Source organism: Cetorhinus maximus, chromosome 12, assembly GCF_964194155.1.
Source record: "Cetorhinus maximus chromosome 12, sCetMax3.hap1.1, whole genome shotgun sequence".
Lineage (NCBI taxonomy): Eukaryota > Metazoa > Chordata > Chondrichthyes > Lamniformes > Cetorhinidae > Cetorhinus > Cetorhinus maximus.
Window position 1 is genome coordinate 59,076,501 of NC_135890.1, and position 27,593 is coordinate 59,104,093.

Genomic DNA, 27,593 nt, shown 5'->3' on the forward strand with positions numbered 1-27,593 from the left:
CATAAAGAGTCATACCATCCTGGAATCACATCTGCAGCTGCAGAAATGCCTGCATGTACCCTTATCGAGTCTCCTATCACTATTGGTTTCCCAATCTTGTTCCTCACCCACTGTACAGCAGAGACACCCATGGTGTTGTGGCCTTGCTGGTGACTACACTCCCCAGAAGAGCCATCACTTTCACCATTACACAGAACTGAAAACAAGTTAGACAGTATGGGACGCACTCAGGGGATTCCTGCACTCCCTGCCTAGTCCTCCTTGTCTGCCTGGCAGTCAGCCATTCCCTGTCTGCCTGCAAACCCATACTCTGCAAACTGACCATATCCAGATACAATAATAACTTATATTTATATAATGCACTTCACGCATTGAAACATCCTAAGGAGCTTCACAGTAGCATTGTAAAACAAAGTAATACGCAACTATGAAAGTCAAAACAACTAACTGAATTAAGATGTAAAATGGCAGGATTTAGAATATCAATGCTATATTTCATCTGCACAATGAATAAACCCTTACAAGGTACAAGGCAAGGTACTGCACATGCTAGAAATCTGAAATAAAAACAAATTGCTGGAAATACTTAGCAGTTCTGGCAGCATCTATGTACAGAGTTAAGGTTTTGAGTTGAATATGACTCTTTCTCAGAGTTCTGACAGCCTAGTCAAAGAGGTATATTTTAAGGAGTGTCTTGAAGGTGGGACATGAGGAGAGATGGAAAGCTGTAGGCAAGGTATTTCACAGCTTGGAGCCTAGGTAATTGAAGGAGTGGCCACCAACGGCGGAACATTTAAAATCAGGGATGCACAGGAGGCCAGAATTAGAGGAGCGCAGAAATCTCACAGGATTGTGTGGCTGGAGATGATTACACATAGGGAGGGAGAGGCCATGGAGGGATTTGAGAACAAGGATGAGTATTTTAAAGACAAAACTGCTTGACCGGGAGACAATGTAGGTCGGTGAGCACAGGGGTGATGGGGGAACAGGGCTTGCTGCGAGTTAAGACACAGGCAGCAGAGTTTTGGGTGCCCTTAAATTTACAGAGGGTAGAATAGGGGAGACCACCCAGGAGTGGATTGCAATAATTGAGTCTAGAAGTAATGAAACATAAAGGAGATTTGCAGCAGCAGATGAGATAATACAGGGCCGAAGAACAATCCAGGGGGTTACCATTGACCAGAAACTGAACTGGACCAGCCATATAAACTGTGTCTATAACAGCAGGTTAGAGGCTGGGAATTCTGTGGCGAGTAACTCACCTCCTGACTCCCCAAAGCCTGTCCACCATCTACAAGGCACAAGTCAAGAGTGTGATGGAATATACTCCACTTTCCTGGATGAGTGCAGCTCTAACAACACTCAAGAAGCTCGACATCATCCAGGACAAAGCAGCCCACTTGATTGGCACCCAATCCACCACCTTCAACATTCATTACCTTCACCACTGATGCACAGTGGCAGCAATGCATGCTGTAAATGGTGTACACTGCATCAACCCACCAAGGCACCTTCAACAGCACCTTCCAAATACACAACCTCTACCACCTGGAAGAACAAGGGCAGCAGATACATAGGAACACCTCCACCAGCAATTTCCCCTCCAAGTCACACAACATCTTGACTTGGGACTATATCACCGTTCCTTCACTGTTTCTGAGTCAAAATCCTGGAACTCCCTTCCTAACAGCACTGTGGGTATACCTACACCACATAGACTACAGCAGTTCAAGAAGGCAGCTCACCACCACCTCCTCAAGGACAATTAGGGCTGGACAATATATGCTGGCCTAGCCAGCAAAGCCCATGTTCTGTGAGAGAATCAATAAAAAATGTTGGGTGATGTTACGAAGGCGGTCAAAGCGATGGCATGAATAGGAGGTGCGAAACTCATCTCGGGATCAAATGTGACACCACATTTCGAACGGACTGACATAATCTCAGATTGTTGCCAGGGAGAAATGGAGTCAGTAGCTAGGGAAAGGTTACGGAACAGGATTTCTGTCCACGTCAGATACATGCTATCCATGTCTGTTTTCTCTGTGGACAATCGATTGTATAAGACACTAGTTAGGCTTCATCTGGAGTACTGCATCCAGTTCTGGGTGCCATACTTGAGGAAGGATGTGAATGCATTGGAGAGACTACAGAGGTGATTCACAAGAATGATTCCAGGGATAAAGAACTGTAGCTATGAGGATAGATTGGAGAGGTTGGGGAAAGTAAGGCTGAGAGGAGACTTGATAGAGGTATTCAAAATCCTGAGGGGTAAGGACAGGGTAAATAGTGAGAAACTGTTCCCACTCAAGACAGCATCAAGAACTCCAGGGCACAGATTCAAAATAATTGGCAAAAGGAGTAAGAGTGATCCGATGAATTTTATGTCTGAAACAAACTTCCTGAGAGGGCAGTAGGGACAGATTCGATCAAGGTATTCAAAAGGGAGTTGGACGGCTACCTGGAAAGAGAGAATGTGCTATGTTATGTTGATACAGCAAAGGAGTGGGTCTAGGTAGAATGCTCTTTCAGAGAGCCAGTGCAGACGCCATGGGACGAATGGCCTCCTTCTGCACTGCAAAGATTCCGTGATTCAAATGTTGCTCTGAGGCTGCCAAATCCACGACAATGATGGCAAGCGCTGCTCAAACTCCCAAACCCAGAGCCATGATGCCATTTCCTGCACACAGTTGTCCAGGACACGAGAAATGCTTTCCATGGGACTGAGGAACATAGAACTTAGGAGCAGGAGTAGGCCATTTGGCCCTTTGTGTCTGCTCCACCATTCGATAAGATCATTGCTGATCTGATTGTGGCCTCAACTCCACTTTCCTATCTTGCACCATTACCAGCTCCCTCCACTGCTCTCTGGGAAATAGAATTCCACAGACTACAAATATATCTGTGCATATCCATACATTTATCCCACCATTAGCCAGGCTCACCAAGGCCCCTCACTCCAGAATTCCTAAATCCCTTGCTCTTTGGTGAAGTCTTTGATCACCCCTCCTGATCCCGTGCAACAATTTTCTTTATTTTGCCTCTATGAACCTGCTTAGGATAAAATAAAAAAAGAAAATGCTGGAAATACTCAACTCCTTAACATGAAGAAGGGGGCTGTTGAGAATAATCAGGGGAATGTTCCACCTCGGCCACATTTACGGTGCCTCCCCTTTACCGTAATTTCCAGACATCGGCGCAGAAGCCTCTGACGTCAGGTATCCCCGCCCACCTCCTCCGCGCGCTCACGCCCCTTACCCCACGCATGCGCAGCCACGCTCTCCCGGCGGGCTCTACCCAAGATGGCGGAGCAGGCGGTGAAGGTGGAGGCCGGAGGCGGCGGGGAGGGAGTGGTCGACAGTCAGCACCTAGTAAACGGCGGCCCGGAGGATAAGGAGGAGGAGGTGGCTGAGGAGAGCGCCAAGAAGAAAAAGAAGAAGAAGAGAAAGGGGAAGAGTGGTAAGGAGGAGGGGAGAGGGTAGGCCGCAGTCCGGGGAAGAGGCAGAGGACCCGGCTTGCCGGCTGGAAATCAGGCTAAAAGTCTCGGCACAGAACAGAAACACTCCGTGACCGTGTCAGCAGCTGGAACTTAATCTCTCTCATGGCTTCCCCTTCGCCTCCCTGGCTGCCCTCTTACCACCCCCTGGCTGCCCCCTTACCACCCCCTGGCTGCCCCCTTACCGCCCCCTGGCTGCCCCCTTACCGCCCCCTGGCTGCCCCCTTACCGCCCCCTGGCTGCCCCCTTACCGCCCCCTGGCTGCCCCCTTACCGCCCCCTGGCTGCCCCCTTACCGCCCCCTGGCTGCCCCCTTACCGCCCCCTGGCTGCCCCCTTACCGCCCCCTGGCTGCCCCCTTACCGCCCCCTGGCTGCCCCCTTACCGCCCCCTGGCTGCCCCCTTACCGCCCCCTGGCTGCCCCCTTACCGCCCCCTGGCTGCCCCCTTACCGCCCCCTGGCTGCCCCCTTACCGCCCCCTGGCTGCCCCCTTACCGCCCCCTGGCTGCCCCCTTACCGCCCCCTGGCTGCCCCCTTACCGCCCCCTGGCTGCCCCCTTACCGCCCCCTGGCTGCCCCCTTACCGCCCCCTGGCTGCCCCCTTACCGCCCCCTGGCTGCCCCCTTACCGCCCCCTGGCTGCCCCCTTACCGCCCCCTGGCTGCCCCCTTACCGCCCCCTGGCTGCCCCCTTACCGCCCCCTGGCTGCCCCCTTACCGCCCCCTGGCTGCCCCCTTACCGCCCCCTGGCTGCCCCCTTACCGCCCCCTGGCTGCCCCCTTACCGCCCCCTGGCTGCCCCCTTACCGCCCCCTGGCTGCCCCCTTACCGCCCCCTGGCTGCCCCCTTACCGCCCCCTGGCTGCCCCCTTACCGCCCCCTGGCTGCCCCCTTACCGCCCCCTGGCTGCCCCCTTACCGCCCCCTGGCTGCCCCCTTACCGCCCCCTGGCTGCCCCCTTACCGCCCCCTGGCTGCCCCCTTACCGCCCCCTGGCTGCCCCCTTACCGCCCCCTGGCTGCCCCCTTACCGCCCCCTGGCTGCCCCCTTACCGCCCCCTGGCTGCCCCCTTACCGCCCCCTGGCAGCCCCCTTACCGCCCCCTGGCCGCCCCCTGGCCGCCCCCTTGCCGCCCCCTGGCCGCCCCCTTGCCGCCCCCTGGCCGCCCCCTTGCCGCCCCCTGGCCGCCCCCTTGCCGCCCCCTGGCCGCCCCCTTGCCGCCCCCTGGCCGCCCCCTTGCCGCCCCCTGGCCGCCCCCTTGCCGCCCCCTGGCTGCCCCCTTGCCGCCCCCTGGCTGCCCCCTTGCCGCCCCCTGGCTGCCCCCTTGCCGCCCCCTGGCTGCCCCCTTGCCGCCCCCTGGCTGCCCCCTTGCCGCCCCCTTGCCGCCCCCTGGCTGCCCCCTTGCCGCCCCCTGGCTGCCCCCTGGCTGCCCCCTTGCCGCCCCCTGGCTGCCCCCTGGCTGCCCCCTGGCTGCCCCCTTGCCGCCCCCTGGCCGCCCCCTGGCCGCCCCCAGTGATAGGTGGAGATAACCAAAAGATGTCACAGACAAAAGGACAAAGAGGTGCTGAAGGTGGTGATATTATCTAAGGAATGTGATAATTAAGGATAGAAAGCAGGACAAGCAAGGTACAGATAGCCCTAGTGGGTGTGGGGTGAAGGAATCGAAAAAGGCTAAAAGGTAGAGATAAAACAATGGAAAGGAAATACATTTAAAAATAATGGAAATAGGTGGGAAAAGAAAAATCTATATAAATTATTGGAAAAAAAAGAGGGGGATCGGAAACGGGGTGGGGATGGAGGAGAGAGTTCATGATCTAAAATTGTTGAACTCAATATTCAGTCCGGAAGGCTGTAAAGTGCCTAGTCGGAAGATGAGGTGCAGTTCCTCCAGTTTGTGTTGAGCTTCACTGGAACAATGCAGCAAGCCAAGGATGGACAAGTGGGCATTAGAGCAGGGTGGAGTGTTGAAATAGCAAGCAACAGGGAGGTCTGGGTAATGCTTGCGGACAGACCGAAGGTGTTCTGCAAAGCGGTCACCCAGTCTGCGTTTGGTCTCTCCAATGTAGAGGAAACTGCATTAGGAGCAACGAATGCAGTAAACTAAATTGAGGGAAGTGCAAGTGAAATGCTGCTTCACTTGAAAGGAGTGTTTGGGCCCTTGGATGGTGAGGAGAGGGGAAGTAAAGGGGCAGGTGTTGCACCTGCTGCGGTTGCACGGGAAGGTGCCGTAGGAGGGGGTTGAGGTGTAGGGGGTGATGGAGGAGTGGATGGAATGCCGCCGGGGGGGTGAAGGGAAGATGTGTTTGGTGGTGGCATCATGCTGGAGTTGGCGGAGGATGATCATTTGAATGCGGAGGTTGGTGGGCTGATAAGTGAGGACAAGGGGGACCCTATCATGTTTCTGGGAGGGAGAGGAATGTGTGAGGGTGGATGCGCGGGAGATGGGCCGGACACGGTTGAGGGCCCTGTCAACCACCGTGGATGGAAAACCTCGGTTAAGGAAGAAGGAAGACATGTCAGAGGAACTGTTTTTGAAAGTGGCATCATCAGAACAGATGCGATGGAGGCGAAGGAATTGAGAGAATGGAATGGAGTCATTACAGGAAGCGGGGTGTGAGGAGCTGTAGTCGAGGTAGCTGTGGGAGTCGGTAGGCTTGTAATGGATATTGGTGGACAGTCTTATCACCAGAAATTGAGACAGAGAGGTCAAGGAATGGAAGGGAAGTGTCAGAGATGGACCATGTGAAAATGATGGAGGGGTGGAAATTGGAAGCAAAATTAATAAATTTTTCCAGGTCCAGACGAGAACATGAAGCAGCACCAGAGTAATCATCGATGTACCGGAGAAAGAGTTGTGGGAGGGGGCCGGAGTAGGACTGGAACAAGGAATGTTCCACATACCCTATAAAGAGACAGGCATAGTTGGGGCCCATGTGGGTACCCATAGCCACACCTTTTATTTGGAGAAAGTGAGAGGAGTTTAAGGAGTGTGAGAACAAGTTCAGCCAGATGGAGGAGAGTAGTGGTGGATGGGGATTGTTCGGGCCTCTGTTCGAGGAAGAAGCAGAGAGCCATCAGACCATCTCGGTGGGGAATGGAGGTGTAGAGGGATTGGACGTCCATGGTGAAGAGGAGGCGGTTGGGGCCAGGGAACTGGAAATTGTTGATATGATGTAGGGTGTCAGAGGAATCATGGATGTGATTCATCCTGAGTTATGATCCCCGCATGTAAACATAGCACTCTGCCGGGGTCTGACTGAGGCCAGTGCCGGAGAAGCAGAACTTCCTCAGTTCTCTATTTCAGCTCTCGAGATGACATTCAATCTTTGATTACTTTCTTCGCCTGAGCAAGTTGCTTCATTTAATATCAATAATATTTATACACCTTCACAGAGAGAAAGTTTTGTCAGAATTTTTATTGCAGCTCAGATTGTAATTCCAAATAGATGTGATCTGCTTGCTTTCTAACCCAGAATGCATGTCCTGTTACCCCAGTCTTAGAAATTTAAAATGTAAAGGAATGAAGGAAAATCTTGGATATCAGTTCCCTTTCTAGTGCTAACAGACTATCTTCCAGTTAACTAAAGGAAGAGGGAAGAAAGACACATTTATATGGGCCTTTCACACCACCACTGAAGTACTTTTCGAGAAATCGTCACAGTTGTAACAGAAGGAAACTGAATTTTTCGAATTGTTCTGTTAGTTCACTTTATTACAGAAGTGTTTGTTGTTCAGTGAAACTATGGTGTTACAGAAACTATATCAAGAAGCATACAATATTCAAGTTTGAGAATTCTGAATTGCTCGCTTATCAGAAAACAAAATGTAGCTGGGTATGCTTATGAATCTTCACTTTGTAATCAAGTGGTTATGTTTTTCAATTTTTGTTCAGTTATAAAGTGTTTGAGAATGGCTTGATGCCAAATTTGCTGCAGTACTATAATTCTAAACGCACATCCCATGTTGTTTAGACATTTAAAGCACTTTAATGCTGCCACTTTGTTTGGTTTGGATCTCAGAAGACCAGTATCGCTGCATTTACACTAACCCATTCAGCTCACCTATAGCAGGATTGAAGAAGCAATGTTTTTCATGCATGTATAGTTCTGACAACCAGATGAGAAAGTCGAATTTAGCAGCTAAACATCAGGTGTCAGTACATTGACCCAGGCTTCCAGAATCCATACCGGACAGGCACCAATGCAAATGTTTTATCTGTAAAGAAAAGGAGAGCTACTTTGTGTAGAAACATTGTTTTAAAATATAAATCCAAGTACAGGTGTTTACAGAGGTGAACATGTTTCAAATTTCATCCAAGGAGCTGTTTATTCTATTTTCACTGTCCTAAGGTGGTATAAGGGAAAGTATCTACATTAAATATGAATATCTATTCTAAAATATGAATATCTGTATATTTACTTGTGTCAGGCACCCTCATGATGATATATGCTTTAAATTGCTGGCTAGATGCAGCCAAGAAATTTCTAGATGACAATACCCAAGCACTATTAGGTTCCCTTCTGGTAGTTTCATAATACAACAATAATGGAGTTGTTTGCTAATCACAGCAATTAATCTCTAACCATTAGTCTACAACAGCCACAGACATGAGACAAGGAATCTCCCGTGGTGAAGAGCTTTGGAGACGATAGATTCAAAATCACCTGTTCGTCCCGATCATGCTGGACTTAGTACATATCAAGCCTCAAACTAGTCTACCCCAAAATGTTATTTTCTAAATGGAATCTATTTAATTTGCTTTTGAAAGATCCAATACTATCATCATCTGTTGTCGTCTTAGGGAGCATGTTTCCTAAATTGAGCACAAGGTGAAACAATTTGTGAAGGTCTGTATAATCCATCCCTTTAAAATCCAAACAACAACATTCATATCATCTCTCAACCTTCTCTTTCGCAGTGAACATGCCCAGTTTGCATGATCTCTCACCGCTGGGGATCAGAAAGGAAGTAGGTTTTCTCTAAAAGAAGATGGATTCCACTATGTGCCACATGTTATACCCTGAACATTTTCCATGCAGCCTCTAAAACATAACGAGGGACGACGGACACAATTATGTTTGGAGATATTCCCCTTTATAATATCTAGGATTATGAAACAATGTGGCTTTGCAATAAACAGACGGGTATACTCTGGAATCTCCCTCAGTCGGTATCGTGTTTGATCCTTTAAAACTGAATTGTCTAAATAAAAAAAACTGTAGCTGCTTAATTATGTTTAATTACACCAGCTTGTTAGTAAATGATTCCCCTACAGTTCAGCAATAAAAGGATATTGCCTCAATGGGAATCTCCAGCATAACTGCAGTGTCAACCTGCCTATTGAAATGCTGTCGACATGGCCTGACATCATGCTACTGGTTGTCTACAGGGTTGGGTTATGCCAATAGGTTTGCATAAACTTGGCTTGTATTCCCTTGAGTCCAGAAGGATAAGAATGATCTAACCGAGGTGTTTGTAATGATAATGGGAATCAGTTAGGTTGGTGCAGAGAAACTATTTCCTCTGATGGAGAATCTAGAACAAGTGAGCATGGTCTTAAGGTTATAACTAACAGATGAAATGGTGATTACTCAGTTGTCTACCTGAACCACATCAAGTGATAATGAGGCAGATGGACAAAAACTCGGTTAAACATTTTAAGGAGCTTCTCAGAGGAAAGAGACATAGAGGGCCTGGCAGGTTTAAGGAGGGAATTCCAGAGTTTAGGGCCAAGTTGCTGAAGGGATGGCCACCAATGATGGAGCAATTAAAATGGGGGATGTTCAAGAGGCCAGTATAAGAGGAATGCAGCTATCCCAAAGGGTTGTGGGACTGGAGGACATCAGAGTTGGAGGGTGTGGCCATGGAGGGATTTGAAACAAGGAAGAGAATTTTAAAATCAAGACCTTGCCTGCCCAGGAGCCAATATAGGTCAGCGAGCACAGGGGTGATAGGAGAACATGGCTTGGTGTTAGGGCATCAGCCACAGAGTTTTGGATGACCTCAAGTTTATGGAGGGTAGAATGTGGGAAACCAGCCAGAAATGCAATGGAATAGTCTAGTCTAGAGGTAACAAATGAGGGTTTCACCAGCAGATGAACCAAGATAGTTGCGAAGTTTGGTGATGTTATGGAGTTGGAAATCGGCAGTCTTAATGATGGCACGGGAGCTCATCTCGGGATCACATGTAACACCAAGGTCGTGAACAAACAGGCTTGCTCTCAGACTGTTGCCCAGGTGAGAGATGGAGTCAGTAGCGAGGGAACAGAGTTTGGAGTGGTGACCGAGAAGCAATGGCTTCAGTCTTCCCAGTATTTATTTGGAGGAAATTTCTGTTCATCCAGCACTGGATGTCAGATAAGCAGTCTGATAATTTAGTAACAGTGGGAAGGAGTTGAGAGAAGTGGCGGTGAGGTAGAGCTGGGTGTCATCATTGTACAAGTGAAAACTAACACTGTGCTTTTGGATGATGCTGAAGAGGGGCAGCCTGTATATTAGAAATAGGAGGGGGCCAAGGATTGATCCTTGAGGAACACCAGAGGTAATGGTGCGGGAGCAGGAAGTGAAGTCATTGCAAATGATACTCTTGCTATGATTATTTAGATAAGAAAGGAACCACGTGAGAGCAGCCCCAGCCAGTTGGACGACAGTGGAGAAGTGTTAGGGGAGGTTGGTATGGTCAACCATGTCAAAGGCTGTAGACAATTCGAGGACGAGGAGGAGGGAAAGTTTGCCTTTGTCCCAGTCACATAGGATATCATCAGGGACGTTTGATAAGAGCCATTTCATTAATAATCCTTAATGTAATTAATATCATTTGTTGCTTCGAGGCAACCTAGAGTGAACATTTTGTGTAGACCAGTACCCCATCCCTGGGGACACTGATTGGGGAACAGTGAATTATGAATCAATTTCCCTTTTCCTCATGTCATGGGAAATGCAACCTCTTGCTCATAAGCTCCTTCTAATCTGTAGTTATCAGATGTAAATGTGCAGCGGGGACAGAAGTAAATGGAATGTGCCTGTATTTAGTGTTGTCTGCAGGCATCAGATGTCTTCAGTTCAGCACTTAGAGTTTATAGTAGCTCTGTAATTTAACATTTGAAACTTATTCTCTGAAGGGCCGCAAAATGAATGTGAAAAAGAATCTGCAGGAGTTGATGATGTAGCAAAACAGCTGGAAAAGCAGGCCCTTGAGGACAAGGAGAAAGAGGAAGATGGGGAAGAAGGCAAGTAGACTGTTGAACGAAAGGAACTTCTGCGCTGAATGTTTTAGTTACACTAAAGAGAAGTACACTTGTTGATTTAAAACCTTTTTACCCAACAGAAGGAGATGGTGAAGGAGAAAGTTCCGCAGCCAAAAAAAAGAAGAAAAAGAAAAAGAAGAAAGGACGTGAGTGGGCTTTGAACATCCTAAGAAAGTTGTTGTGACAGTTCAGGTTCACTGGGCTCTAAACAGTGTCTCAAGTGAATAAATACATAGAAATACACAGCACAGAAACAGGCCATTCAGCCAAACAACCCATGTTGGCATTTATGCTCCACTTGAACCCTCTCCGGTCTTTCCTCATTTAACTCTATCAGTATAACCCTCTATTTCTTTCTCCCTCATATGCTAATCTTACCGCCCCTTAAATAGATGTACTAGTCGCCTCAACTATTCCCCATGGTAGCGAATTCCACATTCTCACCACACTCTTTTTGAGGAGAAAAGTTCTGAATTTCTCATTTCATTTCTTGGGCACACCTATTTGCTCTTCCCAAAAACTGTAAGCACACTCAGAGCCTCCCCTATCAAAACCTTTCACAATTTTAACGGCCTTTATTAGTCACCCCAAACTTCTCTTTTGAAAAGAAGGACCCGGCCTGTTCACCCTTTCCGAATGGATAAAACTTTGCATTTCTTGTATCACCCTTGTAAATCTTTTTTGCATTCTCTCCAGTGCCTCTACGTCATTTTTATAAATTTATAGCCACAACTGTAGACAGTATTCCAAGTGTGGTGTAACCAAGAAACAAGTTTAGCATAGCTTCTTTAGTTTTTAATTCCATCCCTCCAGAAATAAATGCTAGTGCTTAGTTTGTTTTTTAAAATGGCCTTTGTGTTTAGATTCTTATTTTCCAAGTAATGTGTGGATTTATTTTTCTTAAAATATAACATCTCACATTCAATGTTCCCTTTAAAATTTAGTAGTTGTGTGTGGTGCCTTTAAATTTTTTAGTGTGGCTGCACACTTTTTACTTACTTCAGGGGAAGGCCTGTGTGGTGCCTTGCAGGCTGCTGTGTGACCATGCATCCATGTAGCTTTGTGACCGCATTGCTCACATTGATCTTTTCTGTGAAATTCATTTGCCAATTATATTGCCATTCTGCAAGTTTATTAATGTTGTCTTGTAATTTGTTGCAGTCCTGTTCAGTATTGACTCACCCCAACCACTAATTTGGCGTCATCTACAAATTTAGAAATTGTGTTTTTGATTCCAACATCTAAATCGCTAATATAAATTGTGAACAGCACTGATCCTTGTGGGGTCCCACTTCCCACCTTTTGCCATTATGTGTTGCTACACTTGATCCCTAATCTCTGCTTCCTGTCTAGCAATCCATTCTGCTACTTGTCCCCTAAATATGCAAGATCTGACCTTATTCATTAGTCTATCATAAGGCCTCTAATCAAAGGGCTTTTAAATATAAGTTGCATCTACTGCATTACCCTTGTTTATTACAATGAGGTTAATCAAGAAGAATTTCTTTGAAAATCCTAGCTGACTATTCATTATTTCTGTTTTCTATGGGTTTTTCTGTTTTCTCTTTTAGTGGCATTTCCATTATCTTTCCTGGTCTATGGTTTCCTGGACATGTTCTATCCCCCATCTTAAATATAATACCGGGGGGACACACAGCTTTTCATTGTAATTGTCAGTGGTTTAGATGGAGCGATAGAGAGCCGTATGTTCAACTTTTCTGATGAAAGTGAGTTAGGTGCCAGAAGTGTAAATGGAAGCAGAAAATTGCAGAGGGACATTGCTTGATTAAGTGAATGGGTAAAAGATGGAGTTCAGTGTGGGGAAGTGTGAGGTCATCTACTTCGGACCTAAGAAAGATAAGTCAGAGAACTTTCTAAATAGTGAGAAGCTAGTGATTGTGGAGGAGCAGAGAGATTTAGGGATCTAAGTAGAGAAATCATTAAAAATTGGTGGTTGGCACAAAAATAGATTCAAAGGCTAATGGAATGTTGACCTTTATCTCAAGGGGCCTTGAATACAAAGGAATTAAAGTTAGACAAAACTTTGGTTAAACCCCATCGGGAGTACTATGTTCAACCTGGGACCTGCCCCTCCGGAAGATTGTAATGGTCTTGTATATGGGGCTGTTCAGATTCACATGCATGATACTTGTACTAAAAGGGTTAAATAATGAGGACAGTTTGTAAAGATCAAGCCTGGAGTAAAGAAGATTGAGAGGTAATCTCATTTCAGGTGCTTAAGATGGTTAAAGGATTTGATCAAAGCAGATAGAGGAAGCTATTTCCTTTGGTTGTTGAGTCAGATAAGGGGACATAACCGTAAAATGTAAGCTAGGTCATTCAGGGTGGATCAAGAAACACTTTTCCACACAAAGGATAGTGGAACTTTGGAATTCTCCCAGAAAAGCTGCTGGGACTGGTGGCTTATTGAAAATTTCAAAACTGAAATTTTCAAGTTTTTGTTAAGATTTTTAAAATTCTTTCACAGGGTGTGGGCATCGCTGGCTAGGTTAGCATTTATTGCACATCCCTATTTGCCCTTGTGATGGCAGCATAGAACAGCCTTTTTAAACTGTTAAAGTTAGTGTGGTGTAGCAATACCCACAGTGCTGTTAGAAAGGGAGCTCCAGGATTTTGACCCAGCAACAGTGAAAGGAACGGCGATATATTTCCAAGTTGAGATGTTGTGTGACTTGGAGGGGAACTTGCAAATGGTGGTGTACCCATGTCCTGCTGCCCATGTCCTAGGTGGTAGAGGCCGCGGGTTTGGAAGGTGCTGTTGAAAGATCCTTGGTGATTTGCTGCAGTGCATCTTGTACATGCTACACGGTGCTGCTGCTGAGAGTTGGTGGTGGAAGGAGTGAATGTTGAAGGTGGTGGATGGGTTGCCAATCCAGTGGGCTGCTTTGCCTTGGATGGTGTCGAGCTTCTTGAGTGTTGTTGGAGCTGCACTCATGCAGACAAGTGGAGAGCATTCCAACACTTTCCTGACTTGTGGCTTGTAGATGTGGACAGGCTTTGGGGAGTCAGGAGGTGAGTTAGCCGCTGCAGGATTCCCAGCCTCTGACCTGCTCTTGTAGCCACAGTGTTTATATGGCTGATCCAATTCAGCTTCTGGTCAGTGGTAACCCCACCCCGGATGTTGAAATGGGGGATTCAGTAATGGTATTGCCATTGAATGTCATGGGGAGATGGTTCTGTCTTGTTGGAGATTGTTACTGCCTGGCACTTGAAAGGTGTGAATTTTACTTGCCAATTATCAGCCCAAGCTTTTAAGGTTTGTGGAACATGGTGGGCAGGTGAAGTTCAAATACAAACCAACCATGATCATATTAAATGACAGAACAAGTCTGAAGTGCTAAATGACCTTCTGTTCCTCTGATATGAGACAGATTTTAACGCAACTTGGTGTTTTATACAATGGTTAACCTGTGTCTTAATATGCTTTTATCTGTGAACAGCAAAAGTTCAGACAGATCCTCCTTCCATTCCGATTTGTGAGCTGTTCCCTTCTGGTGTATTTCTTAAAGGGCAAGAATGTGAATATCCACCTTTACAGGATGGGTAAGTTCTTCATCCAGATACTAATGTGTCTCTATATATTTTGAAATTAGGCAATTTTTCCCGCTCCTCTTGCTTTTACTCCAGATGTGTTCTAGATCAGAAAATGCCGTTTGATTTTTTTTTTTCCTAGGTGTTTGCTGCTATATGAAAGTAGTGGCCATTCTTCACATAAACTACAAAGAAAAGACAATTTGATCCTCATATTTTGTACTGGAGGATGTTGTATTGATGGCTTCAATAGCATTGCATAGTCATTGCTATTGAATCTATGAGAGGTAAAAGGGACATTCTTGAATGGCACCATCAAATGAGGGATGTTACTACTTGGAATACTTGCTTATCTAAGGAAGTTGGTGTTTAGTAACCCCAGGTCAGGTATAACGTGGTTAGACACAGTTTAAAACTCCTCGACTCTTTGCATCAATATTTTTTTTGAACTTCAACTTCACATAATCATGCTGCAGTGCACTGTGAAATGCTTCTATTTCTCATCCTTTGGGCACTGTCTGACTAGAGGGTGCTTGCTTATGTAGGCAAAGCTTAGAAGGAGCTGGACCATGATCTTCACACACATGTCATCAAAACTCCATAGCCAGCAGGGATAAAAGAATGTTATGCCATCACTGTATTTGAACTTTTAAGAAGATTCATTCTGGAATAGAAAATTCTATGTCATTTGGAAAAAAAAACACACATTTGTTGATGTCTATGGCTCCATGAAAGTAGCAGTAAGTCTACAGTGAAATCAGTACAAGTTAAAATTGATGTTTTGAGCCCTCTTATTATCTTTACCAATAAATTTATTCAAATAAGTTTTATTCAGTTAATTGTCTTGTTTTTGCCCTTGTATGAACAAATAACTATCTGGAAGCATTAATTATGGCAAATTTAAACTAGTTTCTGAAAAAACAAAGCCTTTCCAAAAGTAGTTGTGAAGGGTGTGGTAAATTCATTGTCTGGAATATAAATTGAAGCTCCAAAGAATGTATCACCTCTATTTTATTAATGACTTGCAGGTGACCCCTGTCAAGGTTCATTTATTGGAGTTTTGCAATATCACCTTATCTTTAGTTAAGCAAGTGATCATAGTGCTGGTCACTGCGTTGAGACCAAACTCTTTAAGGCCAAGTCATAAAACCTGCTTAACAGAATTGCAAGTCTTGAAATGATTTGCAATTGGACAATAGTTTTTCATAGTGATGAAAGTTAAGGACCAAAATGGCAATTTTAATTTGCCAGTTGAAGTTTTTTTTATATTTCTTTCTCATAATTCGTAGTTTAGCCTGAAATAAATATTGATATTTTCTGCCTACTGGAGAGATGAAGGTTGAACTGAACAGTTCACCCCGTACTTGGTATAACCAGTAGTGAAGGAGGGGCAGTAAGCATAAAGTGAAATTTCAGTTCAGAAAAGGGATAATCTTAAGTAAAGAGTGTTTGGAAGCAGCTTAATTTATAACAAAGGGATATTAGTTTTAATATCTCTTGACCTTCCTTATAGTTGGCCTGTTCTGTTAGGATCAGTAATCTTTATTCTCTTCCCCCTCACCACCACCTGGCATTCAGACGTACATCTGCTTGGCGCATGACTAGCGAAGAGAAGAAAGTGTTAAACCAAGCCAGTGAGGAGATCTGGAGCGATTTCAGACAAGCAGCTGAAGCACACAGACAAGTGCGCAAGTATGTGAGGAGCTGGCTCAAGCCAGGCATGACCATGATTGAGATCTGGTAAGTGAAAAGTCCTGCCATTATTGATAAGCAGTGGGTGCAGTAGTGTATGACTATGTTACTAGCCTAGTAATCCAAAAAGCATGTGTTCAAATTCCACCAAGGCAGTTTGAGACCTTGAATTTCAATTTTTTTTTTAATGATAGTAAGAGTGAGCGTGAAGCTGTCAGAATTCTCATACAGACCTAACTGGTTCAATAAAATCCTTTGGGGAAGGAAAGCTGTCATCCTCTGCTGCCCTTTTTGGAGATGCTCCCATTCCGAGAATGAAATGTAAAAAAAACTGTTAGCCCCTCTGTTTTCCTTATTTGGAGCAGGAAGGGTGAGCGCCTGATCTGCTGTCCAGTCACTAATTGACCGCTGATGATGATGCAGTCACAAAGGACAAAATCTGTAAAGCAGAATGCTCCGTTGTACTGATCTCCTCTATCTAGATCATCGTGGAACACCGATATAGACATGGTTATTCTTTCTGATTTTGCCAAATTATTTTTCTTTAAATAATTATAAAGATTATTAACAATGTATACAGTTGGGACTTTAATGAGGAGGAAATGTATAGCTGGCAGTGTGCAAACTCCATATGTTATTGCTTTTGCTTTTAACCTAGGTTGAATGTATGCTTCATGTTCCATCTAATAGGGTATGGTAGCATAGTGCTAATGTTACTGAACCAGTAATCCAGAGGCCCAGACTAATGATCCTGAGACTTAAGTTCAAATCCAACCATGTCTGCTGGGAATTTAAATTCAATTAATAAAGAAAACTCGAGTGAAAAGTTTGTATCTGCAACAGTGACCATGAAACTATTGAATGGATGTTAAAAAAAACTCATCTGCCAGCAACCTGAAATAAAAGTAGAACATGCTAGACACACAGCAGGTCCATCAGGATTTGAAAAACGATGTGACAGGCTGATCCTTTACCCATGAAACTGGTGAAAGATTTTTTTGTAGCTTAACCCAATGACCTTTCTAACCCAATGAAATCAGTGCAGCCCATGAAGTAACTGATAACATGGTACAAGCTTGCTGTGTGATACCTTTACATGCCAGGAGGAAAGAATAACAACCAGCTTTCATTTTACAGTGAAAAGCTGGAAGACTGTTCCCGTAAGTTGATCAAAGAGAACGGATTGAGTGCTGGCCTGGCGTTTCCGACGGGCTGTTCCCTCAACAACTGTGCAGCTCACTACACACCGAATGCAGGAGACCCAACAGTGCTCCAGTACGATGATGTTTGCAAAATTGACTTTGGAACCCACATCAATGGTTGGCCAGATTTGATTTTAGGCTGGACTTTCTGAAATGTTTCAAATCTCTTTGGATTTTATTTCAGTCGATGCTTAATTTGACTTATCTCCTCCACAGGCCATATTATTGATTGTGCTTTCACGGTCGCATTTAACCCCAAATATGACAAGCTTATAGAAGCTGTTAGAGATGCTACTAATACTGGTATCAAGGTAAGCTAGAAATATCAATTTTGTAATAAAATAAAAGTTGTATGTGCTGGAATTGAAATCAAAAAGAGAACGTGCTTGGTAGGTTGGCGAGAACAATAATGCTTTGGACATGAGCCCTTTGTTGGAACTGGATGAGTGCCCTGAACCTGAAACATTAACTGCTCCGTTCTCTTCAATGGTGCTGACTAATCTGTTGAGTGTTTTCCAATATTGTGTTTGTGATTAAGTTAAAAATATGTTTAACCCATTATCCACAACCAATAGAATGCTTCTCCTTCCCCAGCTGAAAGCAGCTAACATTGGCATATAGCTGGGACCTTCCCAACACTAATGTGTTGAAGGGCATTTGTCATTTTGCTCACCTTGTGGGGATATGATTTTACATTGTCATGGTGTTGGTAGCCATGTTTTTATTAAATAATGACCAATTGTAGTGAGACTAGCAGACTTAAACGCTGGTACAGTGGCTTATTAACCTGACCAGAGCTTCAGATGTTAGTAAATTGGGGACCTGGATAGAATATCCCAAAAAATTGAAATAATTTACATTTTAGCAAAAGTTGTAGTTCAGATTAAATATTGTCTTTCACAAGTCAGGTGTGCCAACCTGGATCAGTTGGTAACATTGCCAGTTGTCACAAAAGATATGAAGTCCGTCCAAGTTCATCAGTAGGAAATGGGTTTGACTCCCAGTCCTGGGGTCATGCATATAACCTGGGCCGACAGTCCAGTATTGAAGAAGTGCAGCACGGTTGGGGATGCCATCTGACCCAGCACAGAACTAGAAGCATCACACATAAAACACATTTTCCTGAGAGACTGGCTAACTCCTTTCACATTTCCAAAGCAGTTCAACCATCCCTTCAATGCCTACGCAGCATCATTCCCAACAGCATAGCTACTTTTTACCAAATGACTTGCAAACGATATTTGGTGAGAATGAAAAACTGAGGTTTGATATTTAACAATCAACCCTTTTTTGTGAAAACAAGGCAGATAAATATCCCATTGTGTTAGAGCAAGGACTGAGAGCATGAAACACTCTTCAGAATATGTTTATCAATTTGGCATCTCAAACTATAAACTGTATAAAATGCACATGAAAGGCTGTGGGAAGGCTCTATCATTGGATTGGGGGTGGGCTGTGGTTGGGAAAGCTGGATTATGCCGCATTCCTGTAGGCTACTCCACTTTACCTAATGGGTCTGTAAAGTGGCACAGGCCATTCTGTGACCCAAGGCTCTCATTTGATAGAAATAGATGTTTTTGTCTGTCATTCGAATCTGGATGTGTTCTTTACTTTAGAATGCAGGAATTGATGTTCGCCTTTGTGACATTGGTGAATCCATCCAGGAAGTCATGGAGTCCTATGAAGTTGAAATTGATGGCAAAACATACCAAGGTATCAGCTGTTTAGATTGCATTGGAGCATTGTGTTTCCCCTTTGCCCATCTCCTGGTCAGGTGCACTCGGCATTTGCAGCACTCCTGTTGTCAGCTCATCTCAACTCAAACCTGGAAGCTATGGGTCTGTGTAGTTTGGAAACTCTCTGTCTTTAACCAGCTGAGCCCTCACTGAGCTCCTTGACCAAGGTTTCATTTGTATTCTGGAATTGACCACTCATTGCATTCAAAGATCTGGCATGTTGCCATAGTGAAGGCTATCTAGATGTGTTAAAGTGTGCATCCCTGTTCCAAACTCCATTCCAACCGGCTCCATCCCTCTCCCTGGCAACATTCTGAGATTAAGCCAGCCTGTTTGCACCCTTGGTGTCACATTTGATCCCAATGTGAGCTTCTGACTTCGTACACATGCCATCTCTAAGATCATCTGTTTCCAACTCCATAACATTGCTCAACTTTGACTCTGTCTCAGCTCATCTGCTGCTGAATCCTCATTTATGCCTTCATTACCTGTAGACTCAATTATTTCAATGCACTCCTGACTGTTCTCCCACATTTTACCCTCTGCAAATCTGAGGTCATCCAAAATTTTGCTACCCATAAACTTGCAGCAGGTCCTGGTCTCACACCATCCCATCCCTGTGTTCACTGACCAACATTGGTGCCTGATCAAGGAACATCTTGATGTTAATCACGAGTTGATCAGGAGTTTTCAAATCCCTCCAGGGCCTCACCCCTCCCTACTTCTGTAATCTGCAGCACCACAACACTCAAGATATCTGCACTCCTCTAATTCTGGTCTCTTGTGCATTCCCAATCATAATTGCTCCACCATTGGCTATGCCTTCAGTTACCTGGGCCCTCAGCTCTGGAATGCCCTCCCTTCACCTCTACCTTGCTTTCCTCCTTTAAGACATTCCTTAAAAACCCACTTCTTTGACCAAGCTTGTGATCAGCTGACCTGATAATCTCCTCCTGTGGCTTGGTGTCATATTTTGTTTTATAATGCTCCAATGAAGCACCTTGGGTGTTTTATTGCATTAAACGTGCTATATAAGTTTTCTATAAAGTATATGCTCATGTGTGCCTTCTGAAAAGTTTGACTGATTTATATCTCAACAGTAAAACCAATCCGCAACTTAAATGGACATTCCATTGGGCAGTACAGGATACACGCAGGGAAAACAGTTCCAATTGTTAAAGGTGGAGAAGCAACCAGGATGGAGGTAAAGGACAATAAGTTCTGTTCGTTCTTCAATTTCTTAACCTACCACAAAGGCTGTGTCTGCAATGAAATCTTGGGAAAATCACTGTCTTTCCTTCCTGTGCTTTGAAGTCTACTTCAATGTTGATCAGTTCTTTTCCTAATCACCTTCAGAATCGCCTGCGTTAGGTGCAGAAAGTAGTAAACTTGCACCCTTTTTTATTTCCCAAAATGGCTGAGATCCATACATCCTAGAGAAACATGTCATTCAATTATGTGTCATGTCTTATAGTCTTTTGTGCATCACATTGTGCCCCAGCAGGCCTAACATTGTGTACATTGAAGGTTCTTCACTGAGTGAACAGGGGAAGTTGAGATTTAAAGATTTGGCCATTGTCTCCCTGTTTCTCATTTAGGAAGGCGAGGTGTATGCGATAGAGACTTTTGGCAGCACAGGGAAAGGAGTTGTTCACGATGACATGGACTGTTCGCACTATATGAAGAACTTTGACGTTGGCCATGTACCGATAAGGTAAGTCTATAAATGTTTTGGAGCAGATGATCAGTAGGGATGAGACTTGTATTTTCAACATAATTGTCTTAATTCCAGCCCAAACATCTTCAGCTGCCTCAGCAATGATCTTCCTTCCATCGTAAGGTCAGAAGTGGGGATGTTCGCTGATGATTGCACAATGTTCAGCATCATTTGCAACTCCTCAGATATGGAAGCAGTCCTTATCCAAATGTAGCAAAACCTGGACAATATCCAGGCATGGGCTGACAAGTGGCAAGTAATATTCATGTCGCGCAAGTGCCAGGCAATGACCTCCTTCAACAAGAGAATCTAACCATCTCCCCATGACATTCAATGGCATTACCATTGCTGAATCACTCACTGTCAACAGGGGCATGGTTACCATGACCAGAAACTAAACTGGACCAGCCATGTAAATACTGTAGATCCAAGAGCAGGTCAGAGGCTGGGAGTTCTGCAGTGAATAACTCACCGCCTGACACCCCCAAAGCCAGTCCACCATCTACAAGCCACAAGTCAGGAGTGTGATGGAATACTCCCCACTTGCCTGGATGAGTGCAGCTCCAACAACACTCAAGAAGCTCAACACCATCCAGGACAAAGCAGCCCACTTGATTGGTACCCCATCCACAAAAATTCACTCCCTTCACCACCGACACAAAGTAGCAGCAGTGTGTACCATCTACAAGATGCACTACAGCAACTCACCAAGGTTCATTTGACAACACCTTCCAAACCCGTGACCTCTACCACCTAGAAGGAGAAGGGCAGCAGATGCATGGGAACACCACCTTGTGGAAGTTCCCCTCCAAAGCACACATCATCCTGACTTGGAAATATATCACTGTTCCTTCACTGTTGCTGGGTCAAAATCCTGGAACTCCCTCAACAGCACTGTAGGTGTATCTACACCACATGGACTGCAGACTCACCACCACTTCCCCAAGGGCAAATGGGATGGGCAATAAATGCTCGTCTTGCCAGCGACAACCACATCCCATGAATAAATAAATTTTTTTAAAAAGTGAAACCATTTGATATGGTAAGCAGGCTTTGTGTTCATGGTAATATCTTCTGTCCCAGTCAGGTATTTGTGCAGTTGAGCAAGTGTAACCATTTCATTGTCTCTACACTGGAAAAGTGTGATCACATTCCATCAATATTGACTAGGGTAAATTGTTGTGTTTTAACAAATTCTTAAAGAATTCCCATCTATAACACACCTTGTACTAAAAATGAGTCAATGGAGACAAGTTTGGGTTATATTAATTCCATCATTGCATTAGTAGGAACAACTAACATCAAGACCTAGAGTCTACTTAGTTGAGCTGGGTATCTCCGCACAATTCATCCAAAATTGGCAAATTCAGTGCAAAGATTGCAGAATGTTTAAGTGTAAGTTACATTTAGAGCAACTCGGGTTTCTGTAAAAAATCCCACTAGAATATGGCCATGCATCCAGACCGAATTAATTACCGTTGCAAGCTTCCATTAATTGTACCTGTTTGCGAACCATCAAGAAACTCTAAGTAAATATTATGCTTTTTTTTAGATGGAAGCATACGAATGGACATATTTTTTAACCACTTTGAATATAATTTTGAATATACTAAATCTACAGTACACCAATGGAACTAGCAAATAGTTTGTATAGTTTTTTTAGTCATTTCATTAATCATCAGGTTACTCAGATGGTGGTTAAATACTTTTGTGATAAAAACGAAAAACTACTGCGGATGCTGGAAAACCAAAACAAAAGCAGAATTACCTGGAAAAACTCAGCAGGTCTGGCAGCATCGGCGGAGAAGAAAAGAGTTGACATTTCGAGTCCTCATGACCCTTCAACAGAACTGAGTGAAGTTAGGAGAGGGGTGAAATATAAGCTGGTTTAAGGTTGGCGGGGTGGGGAGAGAGAAGTTGGGGGGGGTGGTTGGAGGGACAAGCAAGCAGTGATAGGAGCAGATAATCAAAAGATGTCACAGACAAAAGGAACAAAGAGGTGTTAAAGGTGGTGATATTATCTAAGAAAATGTGCTAATTAAGAATGGATGGCAGGACACTCAAGGTACAGCTCTAGTGGGGGTGGGGTGGAAAGACTGACAGGGTATTACAGTTATAGATTTAAAAATAATGGAAATAGGTGGGAAAAGAAAAATCTATATAAATTATTGGAAAAAACAAAAGGGAGGGGGAAGAAACGGGAAGGGGGTGGGGATGGGGGAGGGAGTTTAAGATCTAAAGTTGTTGAATTCAATATTCAGCCCGGAAGGCTGTAAAGTGCCTAGTTGGAAGGTGAGTTTACGTTGGGCTTCAGTGGAACAATGCAGCAAGCCAAGGACAGACATGTGGGCAAGAGAGCAGGGTGGAGTGTTAAAATGGCAAGCGACAGGGAGATTTAGGTCTTTCTTATGGACAGACCGCAGGTGTTCTGCAAAGCGGTCGCCCAGTTTGCGTTTGGTCTCTCCAATGTAGAGGAGACCGCATTGGGAGCAACGAATGCAGTCGACTAAGTTAGGGGAAATGCAAGTGAAATGCTGCTTCACTTGAAAGGAGTGTTTGGGCCCTTGGACGGTGAGGAGAGAGGAAGTGAAGGGGCAGGTGTTGCATCTTCTGCGTGGGCATGGGGAGGTGCCATAGGTGGAGGTTGAGGAGTAGGGGGTGATGGATGAGTGGACCAGGGTGTCCTGGAGGGAACGATCCCTACGGAATGCCGCCAGCGGGGGTGAAGGGAAGATGTGTTTGGTGGTGGCATCATGCTGGAGTTGGCGGAAATGGCGGAGGATGATCCTTTGAATGCGAAGGCTGGTGGGGTGATAAGTGAGGACAAGGGGGACCCTATCATGTTTCTGGGAGGGAGGAGAAGGCGTGAGGGCGGAAACGCGGGAGATGGGCCGGACACAGTTGAGGGCCCTGTCAACGACCGTGGGTGGAAAACTCGGTTAAGGAAGAAGGAGGACATGTCAGAGGAACTGTTTTTGAAGGTAGCATCATCAGAACAGATGCGACGGAGGCGAAGGAACTGAGAGAATGGGATGGAGTCCTTACAGGAAGCGGGGTGTGAGGAGCTGTAGTTGAGGTAGCTGTGGGAGTCGGTAGGCTTGTAATGGATATTGGTGGACAGTCTGTCATCAGGAATTGAGACAGAGAGGTCAAGGAAGGGAACGGAAGTGTCAGAGATGGACCATGTGAAAATGATGGAGGGGTGGAGATTGGAAGCAAAATTAATAAATTTTTCCAGGTCCCGACGAGAGCATGAAGCCGCACCGAAGTAATCATCGATGTACCGGAGAAAGAGTTGTGGGAGGGGGCCGGAGTAGAACTGGAACAAGGAATGTTCCACATACCCCATAAAGAGACAGGCATAGCTGGGGCCCATGCGGGTACCCATCGCCACACCTTTTATTTGGAGGAAGTGAGAGGAGTTAAAGGAGAAATTGTTCAGTGTGAGAACAAGTTCAGCCAGACGGAGGAGAGTAGTGGTGGATGGGGATTGTTCGGTCCTCTGTTCAAGGAAGAAGCTAAGGGCCCTCAGACCATCCTGGTGGGGGATGGAGGTGTAGAGGGATTGGACGTCCATGGTGAAGAGGAAGCGGTTGGGGCCAGGGAACTGGAAATTGTTGATGTGATGTAAGGTGTCAGAGGAATCACGGATGTAGGTGGGAAGGGACTGGACAAGGAGAGAGAGAAGGGAGTCAAGATAACGAGAAATGAGTTCCGTGGGGCAGGAACAGGCTGACACGATCGGTCTGCCGGGACAGTTCTGTTTGTGGATTTTGGGTAGGAGGTAGAAGCGGACCGTCCGAGGTTGGGCGACTATCAGGTTGGAAGCTGTGGGAGGAAGATCTCCAGAGGAGATGAGGTCAGTGACAGTCCTGGAAACAATGGCTTGATGTTCAGTGGTGGGGTCATGGTCCAGGGAGAGGTAGGAGGAAGTGTCTGCGAGTTGACGCTCAGCCTCCGCGAGGTAGAGGTCAGTGCGCCAGACAACAACAGCACCACCCTTGCCAGCGGGTTTGATGGCAATGTTGGGGTTGGACCTGAGAGAACGGAGTGCAGTAAGTTCAGAGAGAGACAGATTAGAATGGGTGAAAGGAGCAGAGAAATTGAGACGACTAATGTCACGCCGACAGTTCTCAATGAAAAGATCAAGAGAAGGTAAGAATCCAGGTGGAGGGAGACTATTGGAGTGAGTAAAAGGATCCGTTGAACGGGGAGAGGACTCCTGCCCAAAGAAGTGAGCATGGAGACGAAGACGGCGGAAGAAGAGTTCAGCATCGTGCTGAGCCCGAAATTAATTGAGATGAGGGCGTAAGGGTATGAAACTAAGTCCTTTGCTGAGCACTGAACATTCAGCATCGGAGAGGGGAAGGTCAGGGGGTATAGTGCAGAACACCTGTGGTCTGTCCGCAAGAAAGACCCAAACCTCCCTCTCGCTTGCCATTTTAACACTCCACCCTGCTCTCTTGCCCACATGTCTGTCCTTGGCTTGCTGCATTGTTCCACTGAAGCCCAACGCAAACTGGAGGAACAGCACCTCATCTTCTGACTAGGCACTTTACAGCCTTCCGGGCTGAATATTGAATTCAACAACTTTAGATCTTAAACTCCCTCCCCCATCCCCATCCCCTTCCCGTTTCTTCCCCCTCCCTTTTTTTTCCAATACTTTATATAGATTTTTCTTTTCCCACCTATTTCCATTATTTTTAAATCTATAACTGTAATACCCTGTCAGTCTTTCCACCGCACCCCCACTAGAGCTGTACCTCGAGTGTCCTGCCATCTATTCTTAATTAGCACATTTTCTTAGATAATATCACCACCTTTAACACCTCTTTGTTCCTTTTGTCTGACATTTTTTGATTATCTGCTCCTATCACTGCTTGCTTGTCCCTACAACCACCGCCCCCCCCCACCAACTTCTCTCTCCCCCACCAAACCTTAAACCAGCTTATATTTCACCCCTTTCCTAACTTCACTCAGTTCTGCTGAAGGGTCATGAGGACTCGAAACGTCAACATTTTTGTGATAAACCCATTTTCAGCTGTATTAATCAAAGTGCACCAAGTTATCCACTTTAAAACATATCCCTTGATGTATTTAAAGTAAAAGTTTATTTTAAGAAGGACATTCTAAAATGCTGCCTGATTGCACCGGTTCACGGCAGATTTCATATTCAGCGATTATGAAGTGTGTTTGAGTGGTAACTCAGTGCATTGTGGGGTGGGGCAAGAAAAGCACCTCAACTGGTGCAGATTGTGCTCATCGCTGATTGCACCAAAGCAGAAACTCTACCTGTAACTGTTCAAAGTAGAATTAATAAAAAGTGAGAACTGGAATCTTTTTGGTTCATGTGGTATGCTTCCTTTGAAACCCAAACCAGAGAAAAAAGGCTTGGAACTAAATTAGAGAAAGGAAAATTTAAAATGATTGCTGTTACTCTCTCGGCTACTGTTTGTTACTGAATGAGTGTCATCTGGGTTAATAATACTGAATGACTGCTTCAGCCTTGACCAGCAATCCATTTTTAACTATTGACAAATGCAGGTTCCTTACTAAACAGATTAATTGTTGTTTTCCCCTTATACTGATATTCTTGCGACTGTCCTGATGAGTGCAAGACAAAAAGCTAGAACTCAAGTTCTGTACTACCAAACAACTAGATAAATTAATGTTTGTCATGCTGTATTTCTCTAGGCTTCCACGAGCAAAACATCTCCTAAATGTTATCAATGAGAACTTTGGGACCCTTGCTTTCTGCCGCCGATGGCTAGATCGTTTGGGTGAGAGCAAATACCTCATGGCCTTGAAGAATCTGTGTGATCTGGGTATAGTGGACCCATACCCTCCGCTGTGTGATATCAAAGGCTCGTACACGGCACAGTTCGAGCACACCATCCTGCTTCGCCCAACGTGTAAAGAAGTTGTGAGCCGTGGGGACGATTACTGAGCGCATCCATCGTTTGACTTTGCTGTGCTGAGAGGCTGTGAATGGTTCCACCTGCATCGTTCTACCAGTTTGTTTTAGTATGGACCGGGTTTACGTTTGCCATGTTTGAGGGTGACAATAGGGAGGAGAGATTGTATTTCCACCTACCACAAAAATTTTTAATAAAAGGTTTCTGATGTCTAGGAACTTTTTTTATGTTGATGGGACTTTCTCCTTACGCTTACCCGCTGATGGATTAATATAGAACATAACTAAGTACTGGCACCTCCAAGTGGATTGTGATATCCCCCCACAAAATTGTCTGCTGCTGGATTAATGCAGAAAGTCTAATCGGGTACTGACATTTCAGGAGCATGGGGTGCTGCTTGCTGTAAAATAAAAAGTAAATAAATGCACCTCCTATACGAAGAGTTCTACTTTCCCCAATATTTCACAGAGGCTCCTTTTTATATAGAAAATGGTGTTGAATATAACTTATGCCAATACCTGCACTCTTGACTCTGTCTTCTAAATTCCCTGGCAAACAATTTAATAAAAATAAAAATTAATTTCCAGTGTGCTGTCACCGGCTATAATCATCTTTATGTCACAATGCAGAAGGTGGAGTGCCTGAGGAAAAGGAAATCCATGGGCATATTTTTCTGCCATTTCAGATTTTTTATTTTAATTAACTGTATTTGTATACTGAGACTCAAATTACAGCCACAGGTTTATTCGGGGCCTCCAGGCTGATGCACTACCTGTCAGGACAGCCAGTGAGGTTTGTAAATCACCTTCAATTCCTATGAGTTTTGCTAAGTAATTTTTGTGTGATTTCACTGCTGCTGAGTCTAGGCCCTTTACAAACACAGGGATATGGGGAATTAGACTGTGTCCTTTATCAATCCTGGAATGTCCTTTGCCAACACTGGAATTAAGACTTTGGCTGCAGTAGTAGCCTGGCCATGATTGTGCAAGGGGCTGGTATGAAGCACTGCTGAAGGTGGAGTCTCATATTTTAAGACTGATGAAGTGCTA

At 45.0% G+C, this 27,593-nt stretch overlaps 1 protein-coding gene across 1 annotated transcript; it reads left to right on the forward strand.

Annotated features, from left to right (window-relative positions):
* Positions 1-3,264: 3,264 nt before the first annotated feature.
* metap2a (methionyl aminopeptidase 2a) lies at positions 3,265-26,758 on the forward strand. The gene is made up of 11 exons (XM_078553717.1): positions 3,265-3,456; positions 10,605-10,712; positions 10,811-10,876; positions 14,192-14,294; positions 15,861-16,022; positions 17,112-17,293; positions 17,393-17,487; positions 18,793-18,889; positions 20,013-20,116; positions 20,511-20,626; positions 26,324-26,758. Exons 1-11 carry the CDS (start codon positions 3,300-3,302, stop codon positions 26,574-26,576), a joined length of 1,443 nt encoding a protein of 480 aa, XP_078409843.1. The 5' UTR covers positions 3,265-3,299; the 3' UTR covers positions 26,577-26,758.
* The last annotated feature ends 835 nt before the right edge of the window (positions 26,759-27,593 follow it).

Bases quoted from the DNA above. Each gene is read 5' to 3' on its own strand.
- metap2a (XM_078553717.1), top strand. From the start codon at position 3,300: ATGGCGGAGCAGGCGGTGAAGGTGGAGGCCGGAGGCGGCGGGGAGGGA. The intron at 14,295-15,860 runs GTAAGTTCTTCA...CCTGGCATTCAG, and splicing joins TATCCACCTTTACAGGATGG to ACGTACATCTGCTTGGCGCA. The intron at 17,488-18,792 runs GTAAGCTAGAAA...TCTTTACTTTAG, and splicing joins CTACTAATACTGGTATCAAG to AATGCAGGAATTGATGTTCG.